We start from the raw sequence: 25,274 nt of genomic DNA, 5'->3' as shown, positions 1-25,274 counted from the left end.
TATTTTTGTTTAACGATTTTAATAACTGATCAGCTATAATTCACAGCTACAACAGAAGCTAGCTGACATCATTTGTTTTCTAAAATTCCTTGTCTTTTTACTGTTTTAAATAAAATCAAACAGACAGTAAAGAGATAAATAAAAGTAAATAATAAATGCAATATTTGGAAAGCAATATGAGTTTATGCATGGAGGAATAAGAATGTTTTTATAATATGTACAGCTTGGTGTTTGCAAATATATATATATATATATATATATATATATATATATATATATATATATATATATATATATATAGTGTGTGTGTGTGTGTGTGTGTGTGCACGCCTGAGTTTTGCCTTGTGTTTTTATAGGGAGTGGTGGTTTCTACCAAAACACAAATGGATAAATTTGAGAACTGTGTTTCCAACACTGTACTTTTTTATGAATTTGGTAAATTGGTGAGAACGACATCTCCATTAATTGTATGTTTTTCTTCTAAATAATGGCGGCAACCACATAGGTGATGATAGGCTAGTCCTAGTTAAGCAGACATTATAATATTGAAGTAGCTGAAAAACACTGGAAACCTGAGCCACAAAGCATCATAGAAAATTATGAAGTTTACATCACATGGAATCATCCATTACCAACAGTTCAAAAAGATGTGAGAAAAACAGACATAGTGGTCCATGAAAAGAAGACAAAAGTAGTATTGATTATTGAAATTGCTACACCTAGCAACTACAGTGTCTGCGTACAGAGAGACACAGAGTCATAAAGTACCAGGACTTGCAGGCAGAACGAGACAGATGTGGAAGAAAGATACCCAGACAGTTCCAATAGTAGGAGCAGCGGGTCTTCTAAAAAAAGAATCTACAATCGTATTTGGATATATTACCAATACATGTAACTCCATATGAATTACAGAAAGAGTCATTACTGGGCACATTGTGGGTGCTGCGAAGAGCACTTCTGGCTAACATCAAAAATTGAAACAATACTAATTTCATGAACTTTAATCATACTTTGACTTGGGAAAGGGGTCCCTTCTCATCATGGTATTAGAAATCCAAAAGACTTGGAGAAATTAAAAAAAGAGTTATGATATTAAGATTAAGCAGCGGAGGTGCCACAGCCCCCCCCCCCACCTTGATTTAAACACTGATTTCAGATAACTCTGCCTTTGCAGCAATGTCCTGTAATTGTTACGGAAATATTTTATTTATCAGTTTTATTTACCTGTACTTGTCACCTCAGGAAGATGAGTGATCCACAAAGGATCCATCTTAGCCACAGCCCAGGAAACACCGTTACAAGTAAAATAAGTATTTACAATAATAATAAGGTACAATACAATAAGAGTACACTCAAAACAAACATGCAAACAAAAGCTATAAAAAGGAACATAACAATGGTATGGCGCACAAGCGGCATTGCAGGTGGGTAAGAAAAATTTGTAGTAGCATTGCATTCTTTGTTCTGTGATTTTTATTTGCATAACTACAACAATGGTAAAATCAAAAATGAAATGAAGAAAGATTGGGAAATGGTAAAACACTTTATTTTGGTAGAACCTGAAATGTGGTGACAACAATCTCTGATCTACAAACGATAAACTGTTCTTATTTTCTTCCGTATTTACTTTGTGAAGGACACAGAGTATCACTGAATGCTTGAATTCCCTCAGTGTCTACATTTATGAGTTTGGAGATGTGGGAATGTGTAAGCACTCCCCGGCAGATGATGTGAAAAACCAAAGAGCAGCACCTTTGTAGTTTTTAAGCAGATAAAGGGAAGGAAAGAAAGGAAGAAAGAAAGCCAGTTACAACGTTTTAGTGATTTAATCATTTTTGTGGGAATGCATACTGCGAGATGTGTGTGTGCGGACTGGTGAAAACTGCACACAAAGATAACAGAACTTCCAAGGTGACATGATTTCAATAAAGTGTACAGTTTATGCCACCGAAGCAACCATTGCTGCATTTTATCAAAAATAGTGTATATACTGAAGCATTTCTGTCCTCATTTAAAACCTTGCTGCACTCACGCTTAACGTCACAGTGGAAGTGCTCCTGTTCCCATCCTGCCTAATCCTTCTAATACCACTTCCTACTCTCCTAGAACTAAATACGCCATCACTGCCTCCTATAATTCCACAGCTCTATTGAACTATTTGACCAAGTACTTCTTTCTTCTCTCTAAGCTCTCAACAACTCTTACAGCTACCCTCACACAGCCAACCTTGTAAATATTGTAAATAGCATTCTACTGTTGATGTGTGCATGTAAAGCGTATTCACATTTTCTTAAAAGGTTTGTATGTAAACTGTTTCCACACCTAGCACATCTGTTTTCCTCAAATGAAACTGTATGATTCCTACCTTCAAGCTTAATGAATTTGTTAACTATGCATGATATTAAATGCATTTATGAGTGACTATTCTACATAATATTATCTTTAATATTAAGTATCAGTTGTATCTAAATTATATAATGCATCCTGGCGCTTTTCTCCCCGGGACTCCACTGAAAATGGGTCAATTCGGCCCAGTGGACTTCCCTGTAATCAAACTGCAAATAAATAAATGAATAAGTAAATACTTAATAGTTACCCTTCGCTGCTACTTTTGTGTAAAAAAGTGTTTTTATTGATGTTTTACAAACTATACTGATGTATTCTATCATTGTTAACCTTTTCTTATTATATTTATTTTGTATTTCTATGAGATAACCTGTAATGTAAATGTGAAATGTGTACTATGTATTTGTATTTTTCTGGCGTTTTTCTCCCCAGGACTCTATTGAAAACAGGCTCCTTGTGGCCCAGTTGGACTATCCTGGCAAATAAATTGCAAATAAATACATTTCAACCCATGAAGTTCAGCCGTTTAGAGGTCTGGTGTGCAATAAAGACTGCACATATATTCTGGTACTCGATTATTATTTTATTTATCTGTTCCTTAATGCCAAGGAACCTGCAGCTTCTGTTGAGTTTTACTAAAAAAAAAATTCATTTGACCAATTTCAGTTTCCTTTGAATTCCATGTGCAACTGAGAGACATTCGTGCCTATTATTTCATGTTTCATAAAGGGGCAACATTTCTGATAAAAATCTCGACTAAAAGAATTGCAAGTTTCCCCAGTATCACTATAGTATATGGATATTTTTAATAAACACATTTCATTGAAGGTATAAGAAAATGTTAATTACTGACATTCAGTAGCCCTTTTACAAAGGCAGCAGGTATTGACATACCAAACAATACATTTTAACATCAATACCTTAAGTTCACTGGTACAAAATACTGAAACTTACTGTACACGAATAAACAATCTCATTAAGTATTTATATTAATTAAATTGCATACGGAAATAATTCGTACTCTAGTGGGTCCCGAAATTCCAAATGGTTACCAATAATTCTATATATGCACTGTCATACTTCTCAACTGTCCTTGATTTAACTCACATTTTAACTCATCACCCTTAATTCTAAAACTGTTAAGTTTTGGAGAAAAGGTGGCGAATTACGCTTAATGACAAAACCTCTAGTTATACACTTATTTTACTTCAGAAAATGTATATTAATTCACATTTTCTTATTCTGTCAATATCTCAGGTTACTATTACTAATATTTCAAAAGTGTCTGTGATTATGTCTGGATTTGGCCCTGATTTTGTTAGGATTTGACACAGATTCACTGACAGCTACGTGCACTGCACTTACTGGCGCATGGTGAGCTATAAGTACAGAAAAAATTAATTCAAAATGTCTGGCCCAACCCGATCTGGCCGAGTAGGATTTTAAATAACTTTTTAGCGGTACTTTCTATTTATTTTCTTACAGGATATTATAACTCCAAATTAAGATACATTTTTCTTTTTATCAGCACTAACTGATTATGTTGTGCTGGGGCTGCTAGTAATTTCGTTTTGATTAGAAAACACTGTGTCATAGCCCAAGGACTTAATGTCTTATTCTTGGATTAGAACTAATAACAAGGAAAACGCTATATTTCACACTTGACAGCAACCGATAATATAGGTATTGTGGTACTATACGAAAATCAATAAAACAAATTAAGAAAAAATCCAAACGGTGCGCATTTTGTTATGTCAAGTCTGTTTTAAAATCGTTTTCTTTGGGAGGGGTTAATGAAAACGTCTGATTCTGCAAAACATCGCACTGCCATGTAGGGACACTCAGACTCGGGCTGTGGGTTAAACTGGTCCTGCAGGGAGCTGCCCACTACCCTGGTTTTGAAACGAATTAGATAAACAGCCACATAAATTTTACAAGTCCTTACAGAAACATTCATGTAACGCCTTTCTTACTACTCGCCCTTTTGAAAAAGAACTCTGCTTGAATATACAAAACATCTGTGTGTGTGTGTGTGTGTGTGTGTGTGTGTGTGTGTGTGTGTGTGTGTGTGTTGGTTAATACACTTCGCATGCTACTTTTACCTAATATGGAGCTGTGATGCATTGGCACCTGTATGGCATAAAGTAAGAGATAACGTTAGCTAGGACTTAAGAAAAAAATACCTTATGGGGACAGTTCTGATTTTTGTTTGCTTGTAAAGAGTGTAATGTAATGTTTTTAAAAATTCCAACAGAGTCAATGTAGACTTCACATATCATAGCAAAAGAATAATATATAGAACTTTCATAAATATTGATTTAGAAGAATGTGATTGCTGGAACATTATTATTATTATTATTATTATTATTATTATTATTATTATTATTATTATTATTATTATTATTTTCAAAATGCATTTTATTACATTTTTAACTTAAATAAACCACACAGGAACAAAGATAAATTAAACTAACAGATGTTCTAAAATAGTCAAACACATAAAAAAATAAGAAAATGATTACATAGAATAAATACCAGCACTATTTACACTGTACAAATTGCTGCCGCGGTATGTTTGTTATATACTGTGTTGTTAGAATGACGTAACTTGAGCATGCTTATATAAGTCACCTAACAGCGCGAGCTTATGACGAATAAAGCGGTGATGTTAAAATAAGGTAAAAAACAAAATCGTACTGATCAAGTCAGCCGCAAAGGGTTGTAATCTAATTAGAATGTGTGGTAATCGGAAACTGTCAGAAGAAATAGTTATGATTGCATATAAGACAACAATGCATTGCTAAATTTTTCATCTGATACTATTAGTTACAGAAGAGGAAACAAGCTGACTGGCACATATGTTTTGGTTTGATGCACTTAATCTCAGAATCGTTATAATAATAAGAAATAAAGGGGAAAAATTATAAAACCAACAAATGAACAAATGCATAACATACATGTATATATGAGATGGATGGCGAGCTGCGTGACATAAACTCTTTAAACACGTACGTTCTATTGTCATTTCCAATCAAATGACAACAAACTAGGCTGCAAACAACGACCACAGCCAAAACCAGTACATTTGATTAGATTGGACCAGCAAGTAACAGTGCCAGAAGTAAAGTGGTGCAAAAGATTTGTGTTTGATCAGCACAATCTGGCACATCCTATTCAAAGAAAAGGTTAGGATTCTCAAAAAGTAAAAATTCGCACCAGCTGAATATGATTATGAAAATCATCCATTGTGCAACATTGAGCAGAAATGAGAACATTTCTTAAGGATGTTGACATATTTAATACAAAACCGTCGGGTGATTATGACTTTCTCTATAAATTTACTGTAATATCTTAACTGTACTTGGAACACTTATGCTGAAAGTAGCCACTGATTTCGCAAGGAAACAAAACACGGGTGAATTACACTCAAACATGAGGGCAGATCTCCTAAATTAAATAGGGGAAATGGTGAAAAGCACGGATCGGTAGAAGTCACAAACCATTGCAAAGAGTCATAATTAAGTATTTCACTTAATGCTGAGTCTGGCAACGTACGTTTGCAATTATTAATGTTTGGTTTCAGAAGGAGCACAGCATTGTTTAATTATTTGTACCATCAGCGTCAATTTATGTTAATTAATTAATTTAATTAATTAATTAATTAATTAATAAGCGAATTTATTTTTGAAACAGCGTTTTTGTGTACATAGAGTTAGTAAACATTTAGGATAAAACTGATACTAAAGGGACACGCTGATAACAATGTAAGATATCATAAGATTTGGTTCTTTGTAATCGAGTAAACTTTGTGTTCCTTATTTTGCTGTGATTAAGATCGGCAGGCTTTTTTATGTTTATTCAGCTTTGGCTTTGTTGCATTGAATGAGGGTTGGGAGTAGGGTGGCAATTCAAGCTGGCCATTTACTAAATTGTTTAACTACAGGCGTCACTGTTGCCAACCCTTTCAGAAGGTTACAGCAAGGTACACTATATATATATATATATATATATATATATATATATATATATATATATATATATATATACACACACACCAGGGATCCAGAGAAGTAAATATTGTGGGAAGAAATAGCCAGGGAATTGTTATGGCTAGGCTTGCATAGGCCCTAGGGCCGATAGCCTAGTATCAACCTATGAACCTATGAACATATATATATTACACACACACACACACACACACACACACACACACACACACATATATATATATATAATATATATATATGTGTGTGTGTGTGTGTGTGTGTGTGTGTGTGTGTGTGTGTTTAGCCAGATACATCGAGATATTCTGAGGAAAACTCTTTTTTCCAAACATAGCTTGTGTTAATAGCATTTTATCTAATTATTTCCAGGTCTCGTCTTACATCAGGATTGATTAAACACAATCTGCATTTTTTTTCTTCACTTATTACTTTTAGCTCCACTCAAACGTTGACTTACAATACAGTCTTTTGTTGAAAGATAGATTGGAAAAGCGAATATAATGCAATCATAAAATTTCAATGCTAAGTAGTTAAAAAAGACGCAACATATAACATGAATTTTACTCAATTATTGTACTACATTAATTAAACATATTAAAAATACTATATGCCAGACTAACCAACCACCAGTCAGACGATGTGATGATATGGTGTTAAATCATAAGTACCATGCGTACTGGAAAGTACTGTGAGAAGCTGTTTATTTATGCATTTATTGTTTACTTTAAGATAACCAAGAAAAGATAGTATTCAAGATATAAAATGTAAAAGCAATGAGATGAGGGTCCCTTGGTTTGGGACTCAAGAGGGGAACTGCATAAGTTTGTTTATATGTTTGCTTAGGGGAAAGACCGACTGGGTACATGATCTCCTTCAAGCGGAGGCTTAAGGAGAACAACTTCACATGCAGGTTTTACAAAAATGCCAAAATTGAACATAAACATTCCATACAAAGGTCTTTAAAATTTTAAGCAATGATATAGCAAGTTGTATTAGATATATTTTACAAAGCATATTAAATTGATATAACAGGTTATGACAACACAGAAATAGCAGCAATACTGCAAACATGGAATATGTTACAAGAAATAAGGGCATACACTTTATAATCATAAATTCCAATAAGATGAAGAAATTATATTTAGATTGCAGATAAAAAAACTGGACGTCCGAATGGCTACTTGAACACCACACGGCTGAGCAGTATGCCATGAAGAATAGCGATAAAATTGAAGTTAGAAATTAAAAATGGTAGTGGGAGAGAGCTAGGAAATTGGGATGTAAAAAGGATATTAAGGTGCAGTAGATTTTAGGGTAGTCCCATAAGTTGGCTAGAACTCTCCCTCTATATGCTTCCCTTCTATTCCTTCTCCCTCGTTTTCCTGTCCTCCCCTATCATAATTAACTTCTACCCCCTCCGTCCCACTGTATAAGCACCTCATCCCCTTGCTATTTCTTTTGTACTTACACTGTATACAACCTAACAGGAATTATGAACGCATTATTCCTTGATGACATTGGACCTGAGTGTTTCTCTGAACGATTTATTGCAAATGTTATCTTATAACTGTTTAGTTGCAAGTATGAATTCTTAACTATCATATGTAAAATCTATAAACTCACTGTGGAGCTTTTCTCCTCGGATCTCCACTGAAAACGAGCTAAACGCTCATTTGGACTAACCCGATCAACAAATCTAAAATAAATAAATAAATAAACAAACTTTAGGGCAAATACTAGGCAGTGAGGCTATTTATATATATTTTCTGATGAAGTTCCAGACACTGAATAAAGGAACGAAAGCGCTCAAAAATACCTGTTCGACTTGTCTTTTTCATTCTGGTGGAAAAATGTGCTTTTTTATTGGTTTTAAAGTTCTTTTTTGACTGCAGTTGTGTTGTTTTATTATACATCTGTATCTATCTATCTATCTATCTATCTATCTATCTATCTATCTATCTATCTATCTAGCTAGCTATCTAAGCATTGACAGAGCCGTGAGTTTGTTAGATGAGACTTTAGTTGTGCTTGGAAGGACTAATACTTTGTAGGTACACCACAGAAAGTTACTAAGTTACTGTAGCTGTATAATTAGGGGTACATTTATTTATATATATATATATATATATATATATATATATATATATATATATATATATATATATATCACACACACGCATATGTGTATGTGTTTTCTTTAAGAATTTTTCGAGCATAAAGTCAAGTGCATTAGAAATGATGAGGTTTTTATGTATTAAGGAGAAGGAAATGTTTCTGCGTCCTGCAGGACCCGAAATAGTCAAACAGTTTTCAGTTGTTTGTTTTAGTAATTTTTGATGTATAAGAAAGTCACCGAAAAGGCATATAGACAGCTGTCAGGTATAAACAAAGTACAGAGGCTAAAGGTACTCAATGACTTGCTTTAGAAATGTATCTAGGTCACAAAAGATGGGTTATAGGAAACGAAAGTATGTTTTATTTTCCCCGTTTAGCTTTTAAGTGTATTGAATTAGGCTGGTTTGACGGCGGATCTAGAGATAAGGATTTTTAAGACATACAGAATGAATAATATAGACAGAATGTGGTATTTTAGAAAAAAGGCAATAGCCAAATAGAATAGGACAACCACATGAAAGCAGACGATGCAAGAGGTAGCAATATTAGAGTAAATGGAACTGATAGCCTCTCTGCTCCTTTTTCGATGTAGATTTCCAAGACCATTAAAATCACATACATGCATACAAACAGACAAGAATAAACCTAACCCCCCTCTCTCTCTCTTTCTGTCTGGCTGACGCTCTCTCTCTCTCTCTCTCATTCTCTCTCTTTGGCAAAATGAATAAAGTCTGGCAAGCTACAATGCAACAAACCATACCTGATGCTATCAAATGAAATCAACCTTTGGGTGTTAGAACAAACTCCAATAAAGCAGGTTTCTGCCAGGGGCGATAATAGTATGTGTTGCTAAGTGCTTTGCAGTGCAAATGTGCGGCACAATGCAAGTGGACGAAGTCACAGTTAAGGTAGGAAAATCATCACGTAGAACATTTTACAGGTAAGTGTGGTGCAGGGCTACCAGTGTGTTTAATATGAGTATACTACAATGCCATTTGGAGAGCAGGTAAAAGTCTTAACGTTCTGCAGTGTACTGTTTACACAAGGTATCCGGAAAGTTGTCTGCAGGAAAACGGTTATATTTATTTGTTGTACTCTCTACTTGCAGCTTTCCAAACTTAAGGTTATTAAGAACTGGTTTTACTTCTCAACAGTGGAATCATTTTGCTGATAAACATTTATAAACCTCTGTGCACAATGCAGCACACAGAAAGTCTGTATCTGATGTTAGCCTAGTGACCACGTTTACCGAGGAGGTATTCATTTAACTCTCCCTGCCCCGTTCTTGAATGAAATTACACAAACAAATTACAGAGATAAGACACAGCTATAAAAACACTTCATGCCGGCGGCTGCAAGTCACTAGGCTAGATGTGGGAGTTTTTGCTGTAACACGGGCGGGGAGGGGTGCTGGGTTACTTCTATTTTCTTACTATTACTTTTGTATGAAAAATACTATGTGCCAGCAAAGAAACAACATTTCCCTTTTGTTTTACTATTGACCACAGACAATAATTCAATTTTCAGTAACAGAAGACCCATCATTCCTCTCCTGCTCAAAATAACATGTCATACATCAAAAATTGACTTAATTTAGACTGAAATGTGGCAGCCTGTCCTCCTAGGCAGTTCAAAAGATGAACGATCAAGAGCTTACATTATCAGAATCTGCAGTCCATGCACTGTAGAAAATCATAACTGTATGATTAAAAGCAGTGTATGTGCACGTGTGTGTGTGTGTGTGTGTGTGTGTGTGTGTGTGTGTGTGTGTGAAAGAGAAAGAGAGAGGGAGAGAAACGTTGGCGCGCGCACACACACACACACACACACACACACACACACACACACACACACACACACAAAATATCTGAGTATCGGAATAGGAAATGCCATATAATCCGTCTGTGATACAACCTGTGTCCTTCAGCGTAATTAAGAGATAGCAAATTAATTAGAAATAATTTGCTTCTTGTTAAAAAATGTAGGGTCACTTTGTATATTCTGATGAGAAGGTAGTCTATGCTTATCTTTAGACAAAGATTATCAGTAGCTTATCAGTACCGTCAAAAGTGGGAGAAAACATCAACTGACTCTGTGCTAAACTCTAGTATGTGTTTATCTGCTATTTCACGATTTTTTTACAAAACTGCTTTTCAGTACACGTTATAACAAAATTGTTACTAGTAATGTTTTATATTCTCATCGTAACAGTCTTAATTTTCAGTCTATGAAAATTTTAGAAAAATCATGGCAATGGCCTTCGCATATCACACTAGATGTCCTTTCACAAGATGAAACCTATATTTTTGGTGCCAAAGACTGATATCAATTTCTACGATTTAAATGCAAATGTAATGGACCAAAACTCCATCTTTTAAAGCGCACCATTAAATCTGTACAACGTTACACCTGAGGCAAAAGTCATACACGGTACTGTTAGGTGTAGAATTTTGGTGGTGTTAGTACCAGGGTCTGTCCAGCATACCCCTCAACTCCTTTACTCAGGACGTCTGGACGAAGTCAAGAATACTGGGGGGGGGGGGGGGTCCAAAATCCGGGACATTTTGTTTTAAATATTACGGTTAATTTAAAACTGTTAAAAGAACCACACGTTTTGCATCAACATGCATTTTCTGAAAAGCAAGGAGTGTGATACTCTAACGTCTGCCATTACTGACTGTGACTGTAATCCTTAGTGATTAACCAGACAATCAAAAACACTAGGAGGTACGGGGCAAACATACGAGGTAAATCAGAAGGGAATGTACTGGGACAAAGATTAGTTTGGGGAGAGCGAGGGCAACGGCGGGAATTATTTGGGGACGCACCTAGTTTAGGGTTTTACGATGAAGGAAGCGGATTGTTAATACCAATGTTTGTTGTGAGTGTGTGTGTATGTGTATATATATATATATATATATATATATATATATATATATATATATTTGTGTGTATACATTCTTTTCTTATGCTTCACACCGGTTAAATATTAAGCTTTCAACATGCTGTTTATTGATTTTCATTTGGTTGGTCATTAATTATTCTATATCTAGAGAAGTTGTACAGTAAGTGGAATGCATAATATATTAATTCTGAAGAAGTGCCTACACAATAAAGGACGAAATCGATCTACTATGAGGGTTTCTTTGTTTTTATTTTAAACCAGTTCATAAGTTCTAAAGACGTTTGTTTTATATATATATATATATATATATATATATATATATATATATATATATATATATATATATATATATATACATATATATATAAACTCAGATGACCTTGGTAACAGCCTCAGAATGCATATGGAAATGGAAAGTTTATAACAGTTATGATTCCTTCTACACTACGACTTTGTTTTGTGCAGTATTTCAAAATAAAAACAATTTTTGTTTTGACAAAGCTGCACTTAAGCGTCCTTTGAAAACTAAAAACAAGTCATCCTTAACTTCTTGTGCATGATGCATGTACTTAATTTTGCAGCAGTCTTCTCTTTTAGCTCATGACCATACCATTTTTGATGTTTGGGTGAAAAAAAATACAAACTGTTACGTGCTCATGGACATCCTCTTTATAATCCGTGTTAAAAAAAATCAAAAGACGGTCATGGTGTGTGCGCGCGCGTGTGGGTTTTGCTGGCTTAGCTCTACCTTAAAATAATGTGTGCAATTATTGTTTACATTAACAGATGAAAGAAATAGCAACATTTTTAAAATAAAACTCTACGAAATTAGTGGAAGTGGAAGAATCTGAGGATTCAATACACACACACACACACACACACACATATATATATATATATATATATATATATATATATATATATATATATATATATATATATGTTTTTTTTGGGGGGGGGAGGGGCGACAAGTTATCTCCCCTACCCGGATATAATTGTTTTGGAGAACATGATGGCTGCGGAAAGTAAAAATGCACATATTTTTCAAAACAGATTCCAAACAAAGTCCGGCTCCTGTATGTCACCTACTTAGGGTTACCACCTGTCCCACTTTGCGAGGGACAGTCCCTCTTTGGGCAATTGTGTCCTGCAAAAAAATTGAAAAAATGGCAAATGTCCTGAGATTTTAGGACAAAATGATTTCCTATAGTTTATGTAATAGTTGCATAAAACAGTTATTCTGTATCTGAAACACCTAAATGTTATAAGAAACAGAATAAGCAACTAAAATGCTACAAGAATTAGCTTTTATTTAGGCAAAAAAGTGAAATTTTGTCCTTGGTACTGGCCGTGGGTATGTTTCACCCTGTAAAATCTAACATTTGTAAAAAAAATGTCCCACTTTGGGCATTTGAAAAGGTGGCAACCCTACACCTACTACATGCCCAGTTTTCTAGCAGGATTCTCTATGAATTCGTTATGCATGACTATTGCAGTGTCTCTCAGTCTCATCCGTTTAGCTAGCTAATCTTTCCGTCATTTTCTGTAAAACAGTCTACTGTTGTATGCATAAATATAAGCTGTATATCTGTAACAAAAATCGTCAGGAACTGAAAAAGTGAACTTCCGAAGAATACTCCAGACAAGTTAATTTTATATAATGGGTTCTAATCATAGCTCTCGTGTGTTCCTGATTTCGTAGAACATCCGTGGCGTTGTCTCATTTTGCCTTGTTTGTTCCTTGTAAAACGTTGATTTAATAGCAAATCACAGACTATTACCACCAGTCACTCAATAATACATTCAATTACAATTTCATGGTTCTTAATGTTCAGAAAATGCATGTTGCTGAAAACTGCTCTTCTGTTAACTTGCTTTAAATTAATTAGTGTATTGCTTAAAGTTAATCCCTGATGTGGGGGCTTAGTCCTCCCGTTATTTTGTTGGCATTGTCAAGAATAATATATTGAGCAATGAAGTTGAAAGGCATGACTCTAATTCTCAGTGCTTGTGAACCACAAACGTAGTGTTAACCTTCCCAAAACACTTGTTTCCCTGAAGACAGTTGACAACAAGCTATGTACTCCCGGAAAAAATACGTTTTTTTTCCCTCACTTAATCCTATATTAGCTACTCTAGCTTTTCCAGCTGATATTCTATGTTTTTCTCTCTCATTACTACATCTTTTTCTCTGTCAGTTTTATATCCAAGTTCCTACTTATTCTATTCTGCGTAAGGTCTATAATCTTTCTCAATTCTCCATGTAAGGCGCACTCATTGTTTTGCTGAATATATGCTGTTTATCATTTTAATTTTCTACTTAGTTTCTGCTGCACAAAATTGTGTTGTAAAAACGTATTTATTGTTTTGTGTAAATTCACGTGGATATTTTCCACCCGGGCCTCCGCTGAAAGGGGCCTCTGCTGCCCGGTCGGTTCAGCCCCGTAAACAAATGTAGATAAATAAATATATACTCAAGGAAGTGCCCTGGTTTCGCATAATCTTTAAACTAAGAACCTACTGAAAAAACAGTGAGTACCACAAAGCATGAAATATAATGTACAGTAGTCTTGCTTATTTTTGGTTCCCCTGTAAGATAGTGTAAATCTGCAGCCTAGACGGACACACACGGCAATGCCACAACTCCCACTAGCAAAAGGACTCGATCGTGCCTGGGGTGGACGAAGTGCAGGCCGCTGTTGGTCAGACCTACATTTGTAAATTTACTATATGGAATATAAACTAATATGAAAAGTAAAAGACAACCATTTACCAATACTGGAGGACAGCTTCATTCTTTACCTCGGTGAGTTTTCTTTTTTTTTTCTAATACATAAATGTATTCTAATTTGCTCAGCATAGTTTACATTATCACCAAAGTCCATAACATACTGGGGGACATTTCCAACCTTATTTCAGCTGTGGCTACTGTCACTTATGTACCTATGTACCTGTCTTGTGAAAGGTGAAGCAAACTGTAAGAAGACGTTAACTGAAGTAAAATTTTTGTGGGTCAGTTTCACAACAATTCAGGAAAAGGTTTGTAAAAGGCAAAGTCTGTGGAAAGTCTTGTGCACGATTTTGCATTTAAGTTTCGAGCAGAAACATTTAGCTGTGTGGTTATTTTCTTATTTACTTAGTTACTCATTCAGGTTTGTTTGATGACTGGATTAAATCGCACTAGGCCTATATAGCCTTGTTTTGGGAAAGCCAAGGCAGTATTTATATGGACACTTAGAAGCAAAACCTTGAGTTAAGGAAAAGTCCAACATTTCGACTGTTCCTGTATAATCTGTACTTTGTTATGGAAACCAGGATTTTGTCAGCTTTATTTGGGAACTGCCCTACATAACTGGAATTAATTCGGCGTGCTAAAAAGCATTTTTTTCTAGTGCCTGATTCCAGGCCTTGTGTTTTGGCACTCAGAACATGAATGACCTTTCTCATACAATGAAATGAGACAGTAAGTTTTAGGTAAGATAAACGTTTGTTTCACTCAACACGTACACAATTATTTTCACTGCAATGGATTTTCGGCTAAAACATAAATTCAGATTAGCTGTCAACCCAGCAAGAAAAGTTACTTCGGTTTAAAAGCTGCATCTAGAGCACCTTTACATACAAGCATTCACGGATGTTGAATGATGTAGACGTTCACATAATATGTTATTTAAGAAAAGCACTCAGTCTGAAATAAAAAGACAATCTTAATGTCCACATATGACTCAAGGTATTGTAAGCAGAGTTAACGAGGCAGTTAAGGTTCCCTTTAGGATACTAAACTCGTGATTAGCTACTTTTTACATCACTGGAAGCATGTTTTTATTTAAGGCTTACTAAAACTAAGATGCTTCCATCAGGCGCAAATATCACCACTTTAAACGCGTTTACTTCTAAGGAACTCAGTCGTACTTTGGCTCTAAATGTTTGAAATACACTGGTGTGCTCAGTAAAGCTGGCTGACAGTATTTTGGGAGACGGAAAGGCTGAAGGGAAACAGAAGGAAACCAACAGCCCTGCTGAATCGTTGCTTTGCGTGTTCCTGCTTCAAAGAGCTGATGCTTGTTTGTCTGCATACCTCCTCAGCAGTGACCATGCAGAGAGAGTTCAGAGCCTGCTGCAGGAAAGTTATGCTTGGAACTGCACCCTGTACTTTTGACCAAGAAGACATATATATCTTTCCCATACACTATAAATCAACACTAAGTAAACACATCAGGCATTACTTACTCTGCCTTTCCAGAAATACTGCTGCTGTATTCAAGGAGCCATCCTAGTGAATATTAACTATATTATTATATGTTATTATTGCAACTCTGTTTCTGCATCACACACACACGTACACAATTATACTGTAACATATACATGTAATGGGACGTGGCGTTGTAAGAGAAAATAAAACATTAGAAAAAAAAACACGTCACTAACCTGCCAGCTTTGGTGACTATCATTTCGGTGCCCAGCTGGTTAAATTCATCCCAGAGGGCCTTCATTTCCAGTTGAACACTAATGTTGGACACTTTAGGATTTTTCTTCACTGGTGGTTTGTTGCTGTTTGGAGTGGACGAAGCACCGGAGCAGTTTGAATTGCCCTGGTCAGGCTCTGGACCCGGATTCGAACTAGGACCGAAGCTGTAGTTGTGCTGGGTGGCCGAGCAGGTCTCGTAATGCTGTTCATGCTGACTATAAGGATCCACGGGTGAAGGGGGCAGATGATAGCCCCCTGAAGCGTTCAGACTGCTCAGGCTGTTGGCGGTGAAAGCTGCAACATCGCAAAAATGGGACAGCTGTGTAAGCCAAGGACTGGAAATTGCTGAAATCATTCCAAAATAATCCTTTCAATTCAGTATTACTTCAAGTATTTCTGTTTCCGAGAATACTGGAAAATGCAACGTTTCTACTTATGCGGGCTTTGCACTCTGTAGAAATTGTCTAATCCTGTTTTCTTTCTTATACCTTCCGTTCCTCTTACAGTTAAACAATCTAACTCAGTAGAAGAAAATAGCTCAACTTAATAACGCCTTTTCTCTCCCTTGTAAAAAGTATTCATTACAGAAAAGCTCGCTGCAAGATGTGTTAACCACTAACATTCACAGCATTAATGAAAAAAGCAAGGAAAAAAAAGCATAAGTCGTGGTTGAGAAGTGGTCTTGGTCTCCCTCTCCTGAGCTGTTTCAGAGAGCTGACTTCTTGCTCCTGAGCTCTATGCTGCGCTGCTGCTCTATGCACTACAACAAGCCAGGGCTCTACGTGTTATTATTGTCTCTGCCCAGGGCCTCCCCCTTGCCATCAAACCGGTTCTTATTTCTATTTAGATAAGGAAGCTGCAGGTATATAACGAGCCTTTCTTTGCCTGGCGGGGCCCAACCAGCTATGTTGACTTGATTGACAGAGAATTACTCTTAGTTAATGGCCTTCCTGACACTTTTTTTTTTGAGGAAGGCATCGCCCACCCAGCCATCCCATTCCAACAATGCAAATATACAGCTGCGCAGAAAAGACCCCAAATTAACATTAACAAGCAGTGCTAAAGATCACTGGCAACGTTTCAAATATTTTGTACTGTGCCTTTAAAAGTTTGAAACCTTAATTAGGATACACTGAAATGAGCTGATTTGGATGCTCAAGTATTAAGTATAATCAAGTATTAAGGGCCAACTATATTACATTTGTGTGTTGGGGTGTGTGTGTGTGTGGGGGGGCAGATTCTATCTCTTTTTTTACAACTTAAAGCAAAACATTATATTATATTATATGATATTATATTATGTTTAAATAAACATAATCAATGACAAAACGCCCAAATTAGTGATTATTTTAAAACTATTGAGAATATTAGCAATGAAAGGTGGAAGCATAAAGGACTGAAACAAGTGTGCAACTCTAATCATTATTGACTGCTAATGCATCACTTTTTCTCAAAATAAGAATGAAAAGCAAGTTTTGTGTGTGTGTTTGTGTGTGCGTGTGAGTGTGTGTGTGTGTGTGTGTCAAACACAAACACGCACGCACACACAAGGAGCAATCCCTCATTTGAGTCTTAAAAATTCCACATTCCCACACTGTTCCACATTGAATAACCGTGTCACACATTTATTATTAAGGTGTTTATAGCAAATATCCCTAGTAAGTAATGCCGAACCATATTAATTCTTCCAAATTAACTTTTTTTGTCAAGTAAGAAACAATAGTTGTTAACCATGCTGCGAGCCTTCCTAGACTACTAGATGAAACTTGTTTGAAAGCATACCTGTCACTGTCCAGATTTTCTCAGAATGCCCAGATTTTAACCTCAAAAGTTTAGCCAGTCCCTCGTAAAATTTGTGTTTTTCTGGCAAATCACTCAGGACTGAAGTCACTAACTAATGACATACATTTGTTTCAGACTTCGTATCCTTCAGAAAATGCATTCTAACACAAATTCTGTTATTCTACCAACTTTCTAAGTTTATACGAGCAATATTTAAAATATGTCCACGTTTTGGGAGCTTCGCCCCCTCCCCCATTATTTTAGGCTTTGTCCAGATTTCTAGCACTAAGAGGTTGAAAGGTCTGTTTACAACTGTTTCACAGTAGTGTACCATACTTTGGAGATGGAAGGCTGAGGGCTACGGTTTAAGCAAACTACAGCATGGCACGCTTTTTGATTAACGCCGATTTATGGATTTTTAACATAAGGCAGGATTGCAATATAATATGGTCGGCTCATTGTTATTTGCTGAGCTATGCATAGCAGCCTGTAGGCCTTGCAATTTAATACGTGACTACAATATTCAGACTATTTTTCATGTTTGTTTCTCGTTAATGTCACGCAGTTCTGTGACATTGTGCGTGCATAACTACTCCCGCACACACTGGGGTAAACACACGCACGCACACACGCGCCACATAATTCTCAACTGTCCCTACTTTTGCAGGGCATCCCCCATGATTTTGCCTAATATTTTGCCCTATCCCTCATAAAATGTTTGATTTTCCTGATAAATCAGTGATGAATGTCATTTAGAGTGTAATACGTTTTGTTCAATAAAATGCATGCTGATATAAAGCATGCTGTTCTGTTAACCCTTTTAAAGGTAATTATAGTCATATTTTAAATTGCTCTCAAATGAGGCCTTTACACTTCCCCCATTATTTTTGAATTATTTACCAAAAAAGTTGAGAGATATGCTGTGTGTGTGTGTGTGTGTGTGTGTGTGTGTGTGTGTGTGTACAAGACAACACCTTAAGCAAGGGTATGTTGAAAGCCATAACACTGAATATAAAATCCTGAAATGACAAGAAAATGTTGACAATATGCACCTATCTGAAAGTGATAGCGCTGAATGTAGAATCCTAAAATGTTAAAATGTTGAATGAAAATATGCATTTATTTGAGTACGTGGCAACCTGTTGAACGGTAGTGCACTGAAAATGATGATATGGAAAATTTATATTTATTTTGTTACGACAGTCTATGGAATGTAAAATTATGAAATGTCAAAATGTTAAAACCTTAAAATGCTGAACTCAAAATACCACGTAACAGCATACATGTGCTACATAACTACATGATAGCAGTACAGAGTCACTCAGCAAACAACGTCGCTGCCCTTTTACTGAAACTCAAAAAGCAGCGCTAACACTGGGGGGGGGGGGGGGGGCAAAAGCAGCTCTTTGTGCATGTTGGGGAGCAGATATTTTGGTTTCAACATTTTGATGTTTCAGTATTGTGCATTCAGTACTATAACTTTCAGAACATTCTCATTAAGTTGACGTGGACCATGTAGAAAGATAAATAGATAGGGTTACCACCTGTCCCACTTTGCTAGGGACAGTCCCTCTTTGGACAGTTGTGTCCTCTAAAAAAAATGAAAAAATGGCAACTGTCCTGAGATTTCAGGACAAAAATATTTCCTATATTTTCTTTAATACTTGCAGAAAACAGTTATTTTGTATCGGAAACACCTAAATGCTATAAAGAACGGAATAAGCAACTCAAATGCTACAAGAATACGATTTTATTTTGGCAGAAAAGTGAAGTTCTGTCCTTTGTACTGGCCGTGGGTATGTTTTGCCCTGCAAAATCTGACATTTCTACAAAAAATTTCCCACTTTGGGCATTTGAAAAGGTGGCAACCCTATAAATAGACAGACAGGTAGATAGATAAATAAATGGACATAAAATCTGGACATAACTTGGGTGCATGCTTGACAGCGCTTCTGAAAAAAAAGTATCACTTCTTGTCAGACCAGCCCCCACCCCATACTAAGAGGCAATTATAAACAAGCTGTGACCCTTGAAAACAGGAACACTCAGAAACTGCATGTCTTGTGATATTTACACCAGCTACTAGCTCATTAAAAATCACCAGCAGTGTTTAGCTGCAGACGCAGACCTTTATGCTCATTAATTGAACTCCCCCACGAAAATGTTACGGTCTGTCAGCTTTCCTATGCGAACATATGCATGTAAAATATATACACGCCACATTAGACACAGTAATTTCTTTCACAGACTCACACAGTTCACTTGTATAACTTACTTCGGTTGTACTACAAATGTAGGCAGGACAACGGAAGACTCCAGCAGGAAGATACATGTAACCACAGCTGTTGCAAACACACACAAGAGCTACGGTTTAGTGAAACCCCTTCTCCTTACCTTCCATGTCTCTGGTCACTGTACTGAAATGCATCATCCTCTGCGAGCTGAAGGTGGTGCAGGGCTTGCTCAGGTCACAGCCGGGCTCCTCACGAACCCCGTTTCCTGCCTGTTGTGCGGCTGAAATTAGAGAGGCGATCCTAAAAGCATTGGCCCTAGGAGACAGAGGACTGCTTTCGTCCATATGGGAGAACCAGTTCAGCACATAAAGGGCTTCTTCCCTTACTCCCAGCACATCCGCTAACAGTGTACAATCCGGAATTTAAAAAGTACCAAAAACCTGATAACCGTAAATTCAATAGTAGGAAAGTTTCCAAAAACTTTATAATGCCTTCAGTAAAAGGGCCCTGTAGCAGCAATAGGATCCGGCATGTTCAAAACCCAATAACATGTCCTACGGTCAGCACTGAGCAGTCTGTCAGCACTCTTACACTAGATGTGAGTTCGTGTCTCCCATAATACAGCCGTTTGTGTTTGTTATGATTATTAGTATTATTATTGCTATATTATATTTATCCACACGCTTTGGGTTTTTTTTAAAGGCGCACTGCCCCAATCTGGCTGGGTGATGTCACAGCACTTTGCATAGTCTGTCCCAGTGAGCTAGGCTACTGCAGAGAATATGTCAAAGCAGGCACAACTCCACGCCCCTGCGTGCCTGCAAAATGTGGGCTTACTGTGCTGGGATGTCTTATTTGAACAGACCACTGTCAATCACAATGCCAAGCTCGAATTTGGACAGGAAAACAACAATCAGCACCGGACAATGACTGCCAATGTTGGTTCTGCTGTTTGCAACCCATCCCTGACGATAATGAAGGTAGCAGGGTGCTACTGTTAAACTGCCTAAAAACAAAAAGAGAAGGATGGAATTAGAAACACACACCATTTTAAAATATAAAGTCAAATACTTATGAAATGAAAGAACTGAAGGGCAGCATAGGAATTCATATTCTGCCACAATAGATTATCTTGGAACTAGACAGTTTCCTTTGGGATTGTAGCAATGGATCTGTAAAATAACTTAAGGACAAGTGTAGTGACTAGTATCCTTCCCTTATAGACACGTGATACCCATAGTAGCGGCTACTATGGGTACCACGTGTCTATAAGGTACTAAGTAGCCACATGGCAGAACACTGAAGCTACATATGAAAGCAGCTTGTTGACTTAGCAGTTATAAACTGTTAGAGAAACAGTACAAGCACTGAATACAGCAGCGTGCTCTTTATAACTATATTCAGATTATGTCATTTATAAGTCATTACCTCCTGTCACACAAACAGAGTTACAAACTATATAGCATGTACACGTTTTCCTGCAAATATCCTGTAAGACTTTTAACTATTACAGTTGCTCTGACGTTTGCATGGTCCTGCGTGAACACAAAAGCGACACAGACACGCACACAGTGCGCACACAGGCACCCTTCCCCAGACACCTGATGGAAATGTGGGAGGGGCAGTCTTATTTATACTGAGTTATGGAGTCACTAAAACCTTCTGCTTTGAACCCTAACACACACGACAAGCAGACACTTTTCCGGCTTTATAAACGATTCCTCCAGTAACTCTAATACACGAAATAATAAATAAATGAAATAAATACAATCAAGTTGGCTTTTCAAGTCTGTGCTTCACTGTATACGTTTGACAGAAATACAAATGAACTTAAAAGTTTGATGTTTTCATACTTTTGAGAAATGTGGGTTCAATAGTAACAGTTTAATACATTTTCATTTTGTGTCCTCATCAAGGTTATCTGGTTTTCTTGTCATAAGAAATAAAATAGTCTAAGGCTGTTTCAAGTGGCTTTTTAGTGTGTACCTAGAATATACTAGGGCAGTAGCATTTTGTTTCGAAAATGAACACAATGCCGACTCCTTTAATTCTCTAATAAACATTTAGCAATGAAACCTAGAAAGTAATTTAAAAAAGACCAAGAAGATTGTATGAAGAAAACCAGTAGCTGTACAATATCAGTAAGCGATAAAAACTAAGTACAATTACATCAAACATGAAAACTCTAAATATTCTCACGAAGCATAGGAAACACAAAAAACTTTGGTATGTAACAGCAATTTTTTTGCACATCATATAGGGTCATGGTGTCACATCAGCACAACAAATCATCTAGAGCCAATGTTCACTTAGCTCTATAAACACACACACACACACACACACACACACACACACACACACACAGACACACACACACACACACACACACACTAATTGTACACACATATCTGTCTATACTCTTCTTTCTGTGTGATATTTTACAGTCCATCCATGCGAAAAGGCAAGCAGTAAAAATACTTTTTTGTCATCAACACGAACGACGTATATGAGTGGTAATGTTTTATCACCCGAAACTCGTTTATTCAAGCTTAAAGGAATCAGAACATGAAAATAATCACGTGGAATATATTAGTCTGATCAGCCGTGGAGTCTGAGCTATGAGAGGAACAATTTTAAAGGTTTTAAAGACATTTAAATGTGTAAGAACGTCTGGAAATGTGAAGATGATGGTATACTCAGGAAATATCATGGTACGCTATGCATAATAGAAGTGGATGATTTCAAAATTCAAAAAAAAAGACTGTTAGAAAAATAATCTATATAAATATGTTTGATTCTTTGTACTCAAGCTGAAAAAAGATGTAAGGAATGAAAAGTTATAATTCATAGTTCTAAAAATGTCTTTTATTCTTGTAATTACTTTGAAACTATTTAAATGAAACTTTATAAAAGTATTATAAGACTCCAATATATTAACAACACAACTGTACATAACAGTATAAAATACACCCTGTTGTTTGATATAACTTGACAGGGTGTGTGCCATAGTATGGGCACAACTGTTTGATTTTTACCATCCTAAATGCACCAACTTTGCCATTATCAAAATTACCATTTGGTTGGACAGCATCAAACTAAAATACACACACACACACGCACGCACGCACGCACGCACACACACACACTTCCAGTTACATCTCTTAGCAGTCCAGATTTTTTGCAGAATGTCCAGATTTTTGCATTATATTTTTGATCTTTTCCTTATAAAAATTGTGGTTTTCTGACAAATCACTGAGGATTTAAGTTACTAAGTAAGGACATGCATTTGACTGTCAAACTTCATATCCTTCAGAAAATGCATGCTAACACAAATTCTGTTATTCTAGCAACTTTATATGAACAAGAAAGTTTATATGAATATTTAAAATCTGTCCCCATTTTTTATCCTTTGTCCCCCATTATTTTACTCTTTGTTCAGATTTCTTGTGATAAGAGGTTGAAAGGTATGCTTGCAGCATGTAACTTAATGCTCCAGTCATCCATAAAAAAGTTAAAAAAACTTATTAAATTCATCAGTTTTCTTCATCCATTGGACTTACTCTCTTCTGCATGTTTCTTTTGTGTGTTTAAGGAGACAACTGTGCGATTTAATACCAAAATAACATTTATGTTGTTTACACTTTAAGGCAGGTTTATTGTAGTGCGTGTCTTCATTTGCTCCTAGTTATGAAGTTTTTACAGTTATAAGTTTGTTTTTTGTTCTGGTTCTACTAACTCAGTTTTTATTGTTACACACACACACACACACACACACACACACACACACACACACACACACACACACACACACACACACACACACACACATATATATATATATATATTATAACAAACTTCTTTTGAACTTATGAAGTGGTTTAAATTAAAAACAAGGAAATCCTCATAGTGGATCGAGCTTTCGTCCTTTATTGTGTAGGAACTTCTTCAGAATGAATACATTATGCATTCCACTTACTGTACACCTTCTCTAGATATAGAATAATTAATGATCAACCAATGAGAATCAAAAACAACATGTTGAAAGCTTAATATTTAACAGGTGGAAACCATAAGAAAAGAATGTATGTAGTAATTAAATACAATAGCCTCTAAATATCGAATAATGAATGAATTACACTGCCAGTATTATTGCAACCACTTTAAAACACATTTCATTTTCATGGCTTCATTTAATCCGGGATGACAGTCTGCTTTTAAATGTAACTGCCATTTCAGTTCCAAAACTTGCAAAAGACCATCAGAGTCTCTAAAGAAATTTTCTACTTGCTCTAAAATAGGGAACTGAAAAACAGAAAAATTAGGACAAGAGACACTGTGTTTTCCTAAGGCATTAGATAAATCCCCATATCTGACTGCAGCATTCTTCTTCTTCTTTTGGCTTTTCCCGGTTAGGAGTCGCCACAGCGGATCACCTGTCTGCTCATAATTGGCAGTGGAGTTTTACAGTGTCGAGTTGCCAGCCCAGCGCCCAACCTTCCACGGAAGGCACGCACACTCACGCACGCACGCCTAGGGCCAATTTAGAGTCTCCAATCCACCTACAGCATGTCTTTGGGATGTGGGAGGAAACCAGAGCACATCTGATTGCAGCATTATGTTCTTTAATTCTCTCACTTTTTCCGATGTAAAAACATTTACATGCTGCACAAATAGCTGCATACACCACCATTGCACTGTTACAATTAAAGCTCTTCTTAAAATGAACAGACACATTACAATGTGAAAAGCAATAATGGTCACCTGTCAAAATAAAACTCCATGGTACAAATTTACCACCTGTGAACATTCCTTTAGAGTTGTTAATAATGGCATGTTTATATAACAAAAAGGTCTGGTCTACACACACACACACACACACACACAATAGTGTGTGTATATATATATATATATATATATATATATATATATATATATATATATATATATAATGTGTGTGTGTATATAACAAGAGAGACAGCATAGGTAAATTAAGAAATGATAAAGCCAGCAGCAAGTTAGGTGAAGCTACAGGTACTATCAACATCAGCATTATCATCATCATCTTCAAAGTGCATTTGAGAGTGAAACATAATAGGTTCATAGGTTCATAGATTAGTACTAGGCTAAGTGCCCTTGTGGGCCATTTTAAGCCTAGCCAATTATCCCATGTGAGAATCGAGCCCTGCACCTTGTGTCTGTAAGGTAAACACCTTAACCATTATGCCAACCTCCCACCAGGGTATTATCACCAGACTCATTTCTAGCTGACTTGTTTCAAGTCATTTATTGCATTTCTCATTTATAAAATAGTGAAAGGAGAACAAGTGGAAATACATTTTTCTCTTTCATTGCTAATTAAAAACTGGAGTGCATTTTAAATGAAAGCTGAGTTTGTAACTTATCAGTGAACATTTGAGTTC

The 25,274-nt window shown here is 36.2% G+C and overlaps 1 protein-coding gene across 2 annotated transcripts in view; it reads right to left on the bottom strand.

Annotated features, from left to right (window-relative positions):
- Positions 1-25,274, bottom strand: part of TBX1 (T-box transcription factor 1) — a 94,041-nt gene that overhangs the window by 28,680 nt on the left and 40,087 nt on the right. Inside the window, exons 2-3 of one of the 2 annotated variants that reach the window (XM_044071003.1) lie at positions 20,015-20,860; positions 15,799-16,132 (exon numbers count right to left, since the gene is read on the bottom strand). In XM_044071003.1, the coding sequence (XP_043926938.1) occupies positions 15,799-16,132; positions 20,015-20,198 (518 nt within the window). In that variant the 5' untranslated portion in view covers positions 20,199-20,860. Of the gene's footprint in view, positions 1-15,798; positions 16,837-20,014; positions 20,861-25,274 lie in introns of those variants that run through there. The other variant, XM_044071004.1, reaches the window with a different exon arrangement.

This window comes from Protopterus annectens, chromosome 5.part0, assembly GCF_019279795.1.
Source record: "Protopterus annectens isolate FY-2018-M chromosome 5.part0, PAN1.0, whole genome shotgun sequence".
In the NCBI taxonomy this organism is placed as follows: Eukaryota; Metazoa; Chordata; order Ceratodontiformes; family Protopteridae; genus Protopterus; species Protopterus annectens.
This window is presented reverse-complemented; position numbering and strand designations above follow the sequence as displayed.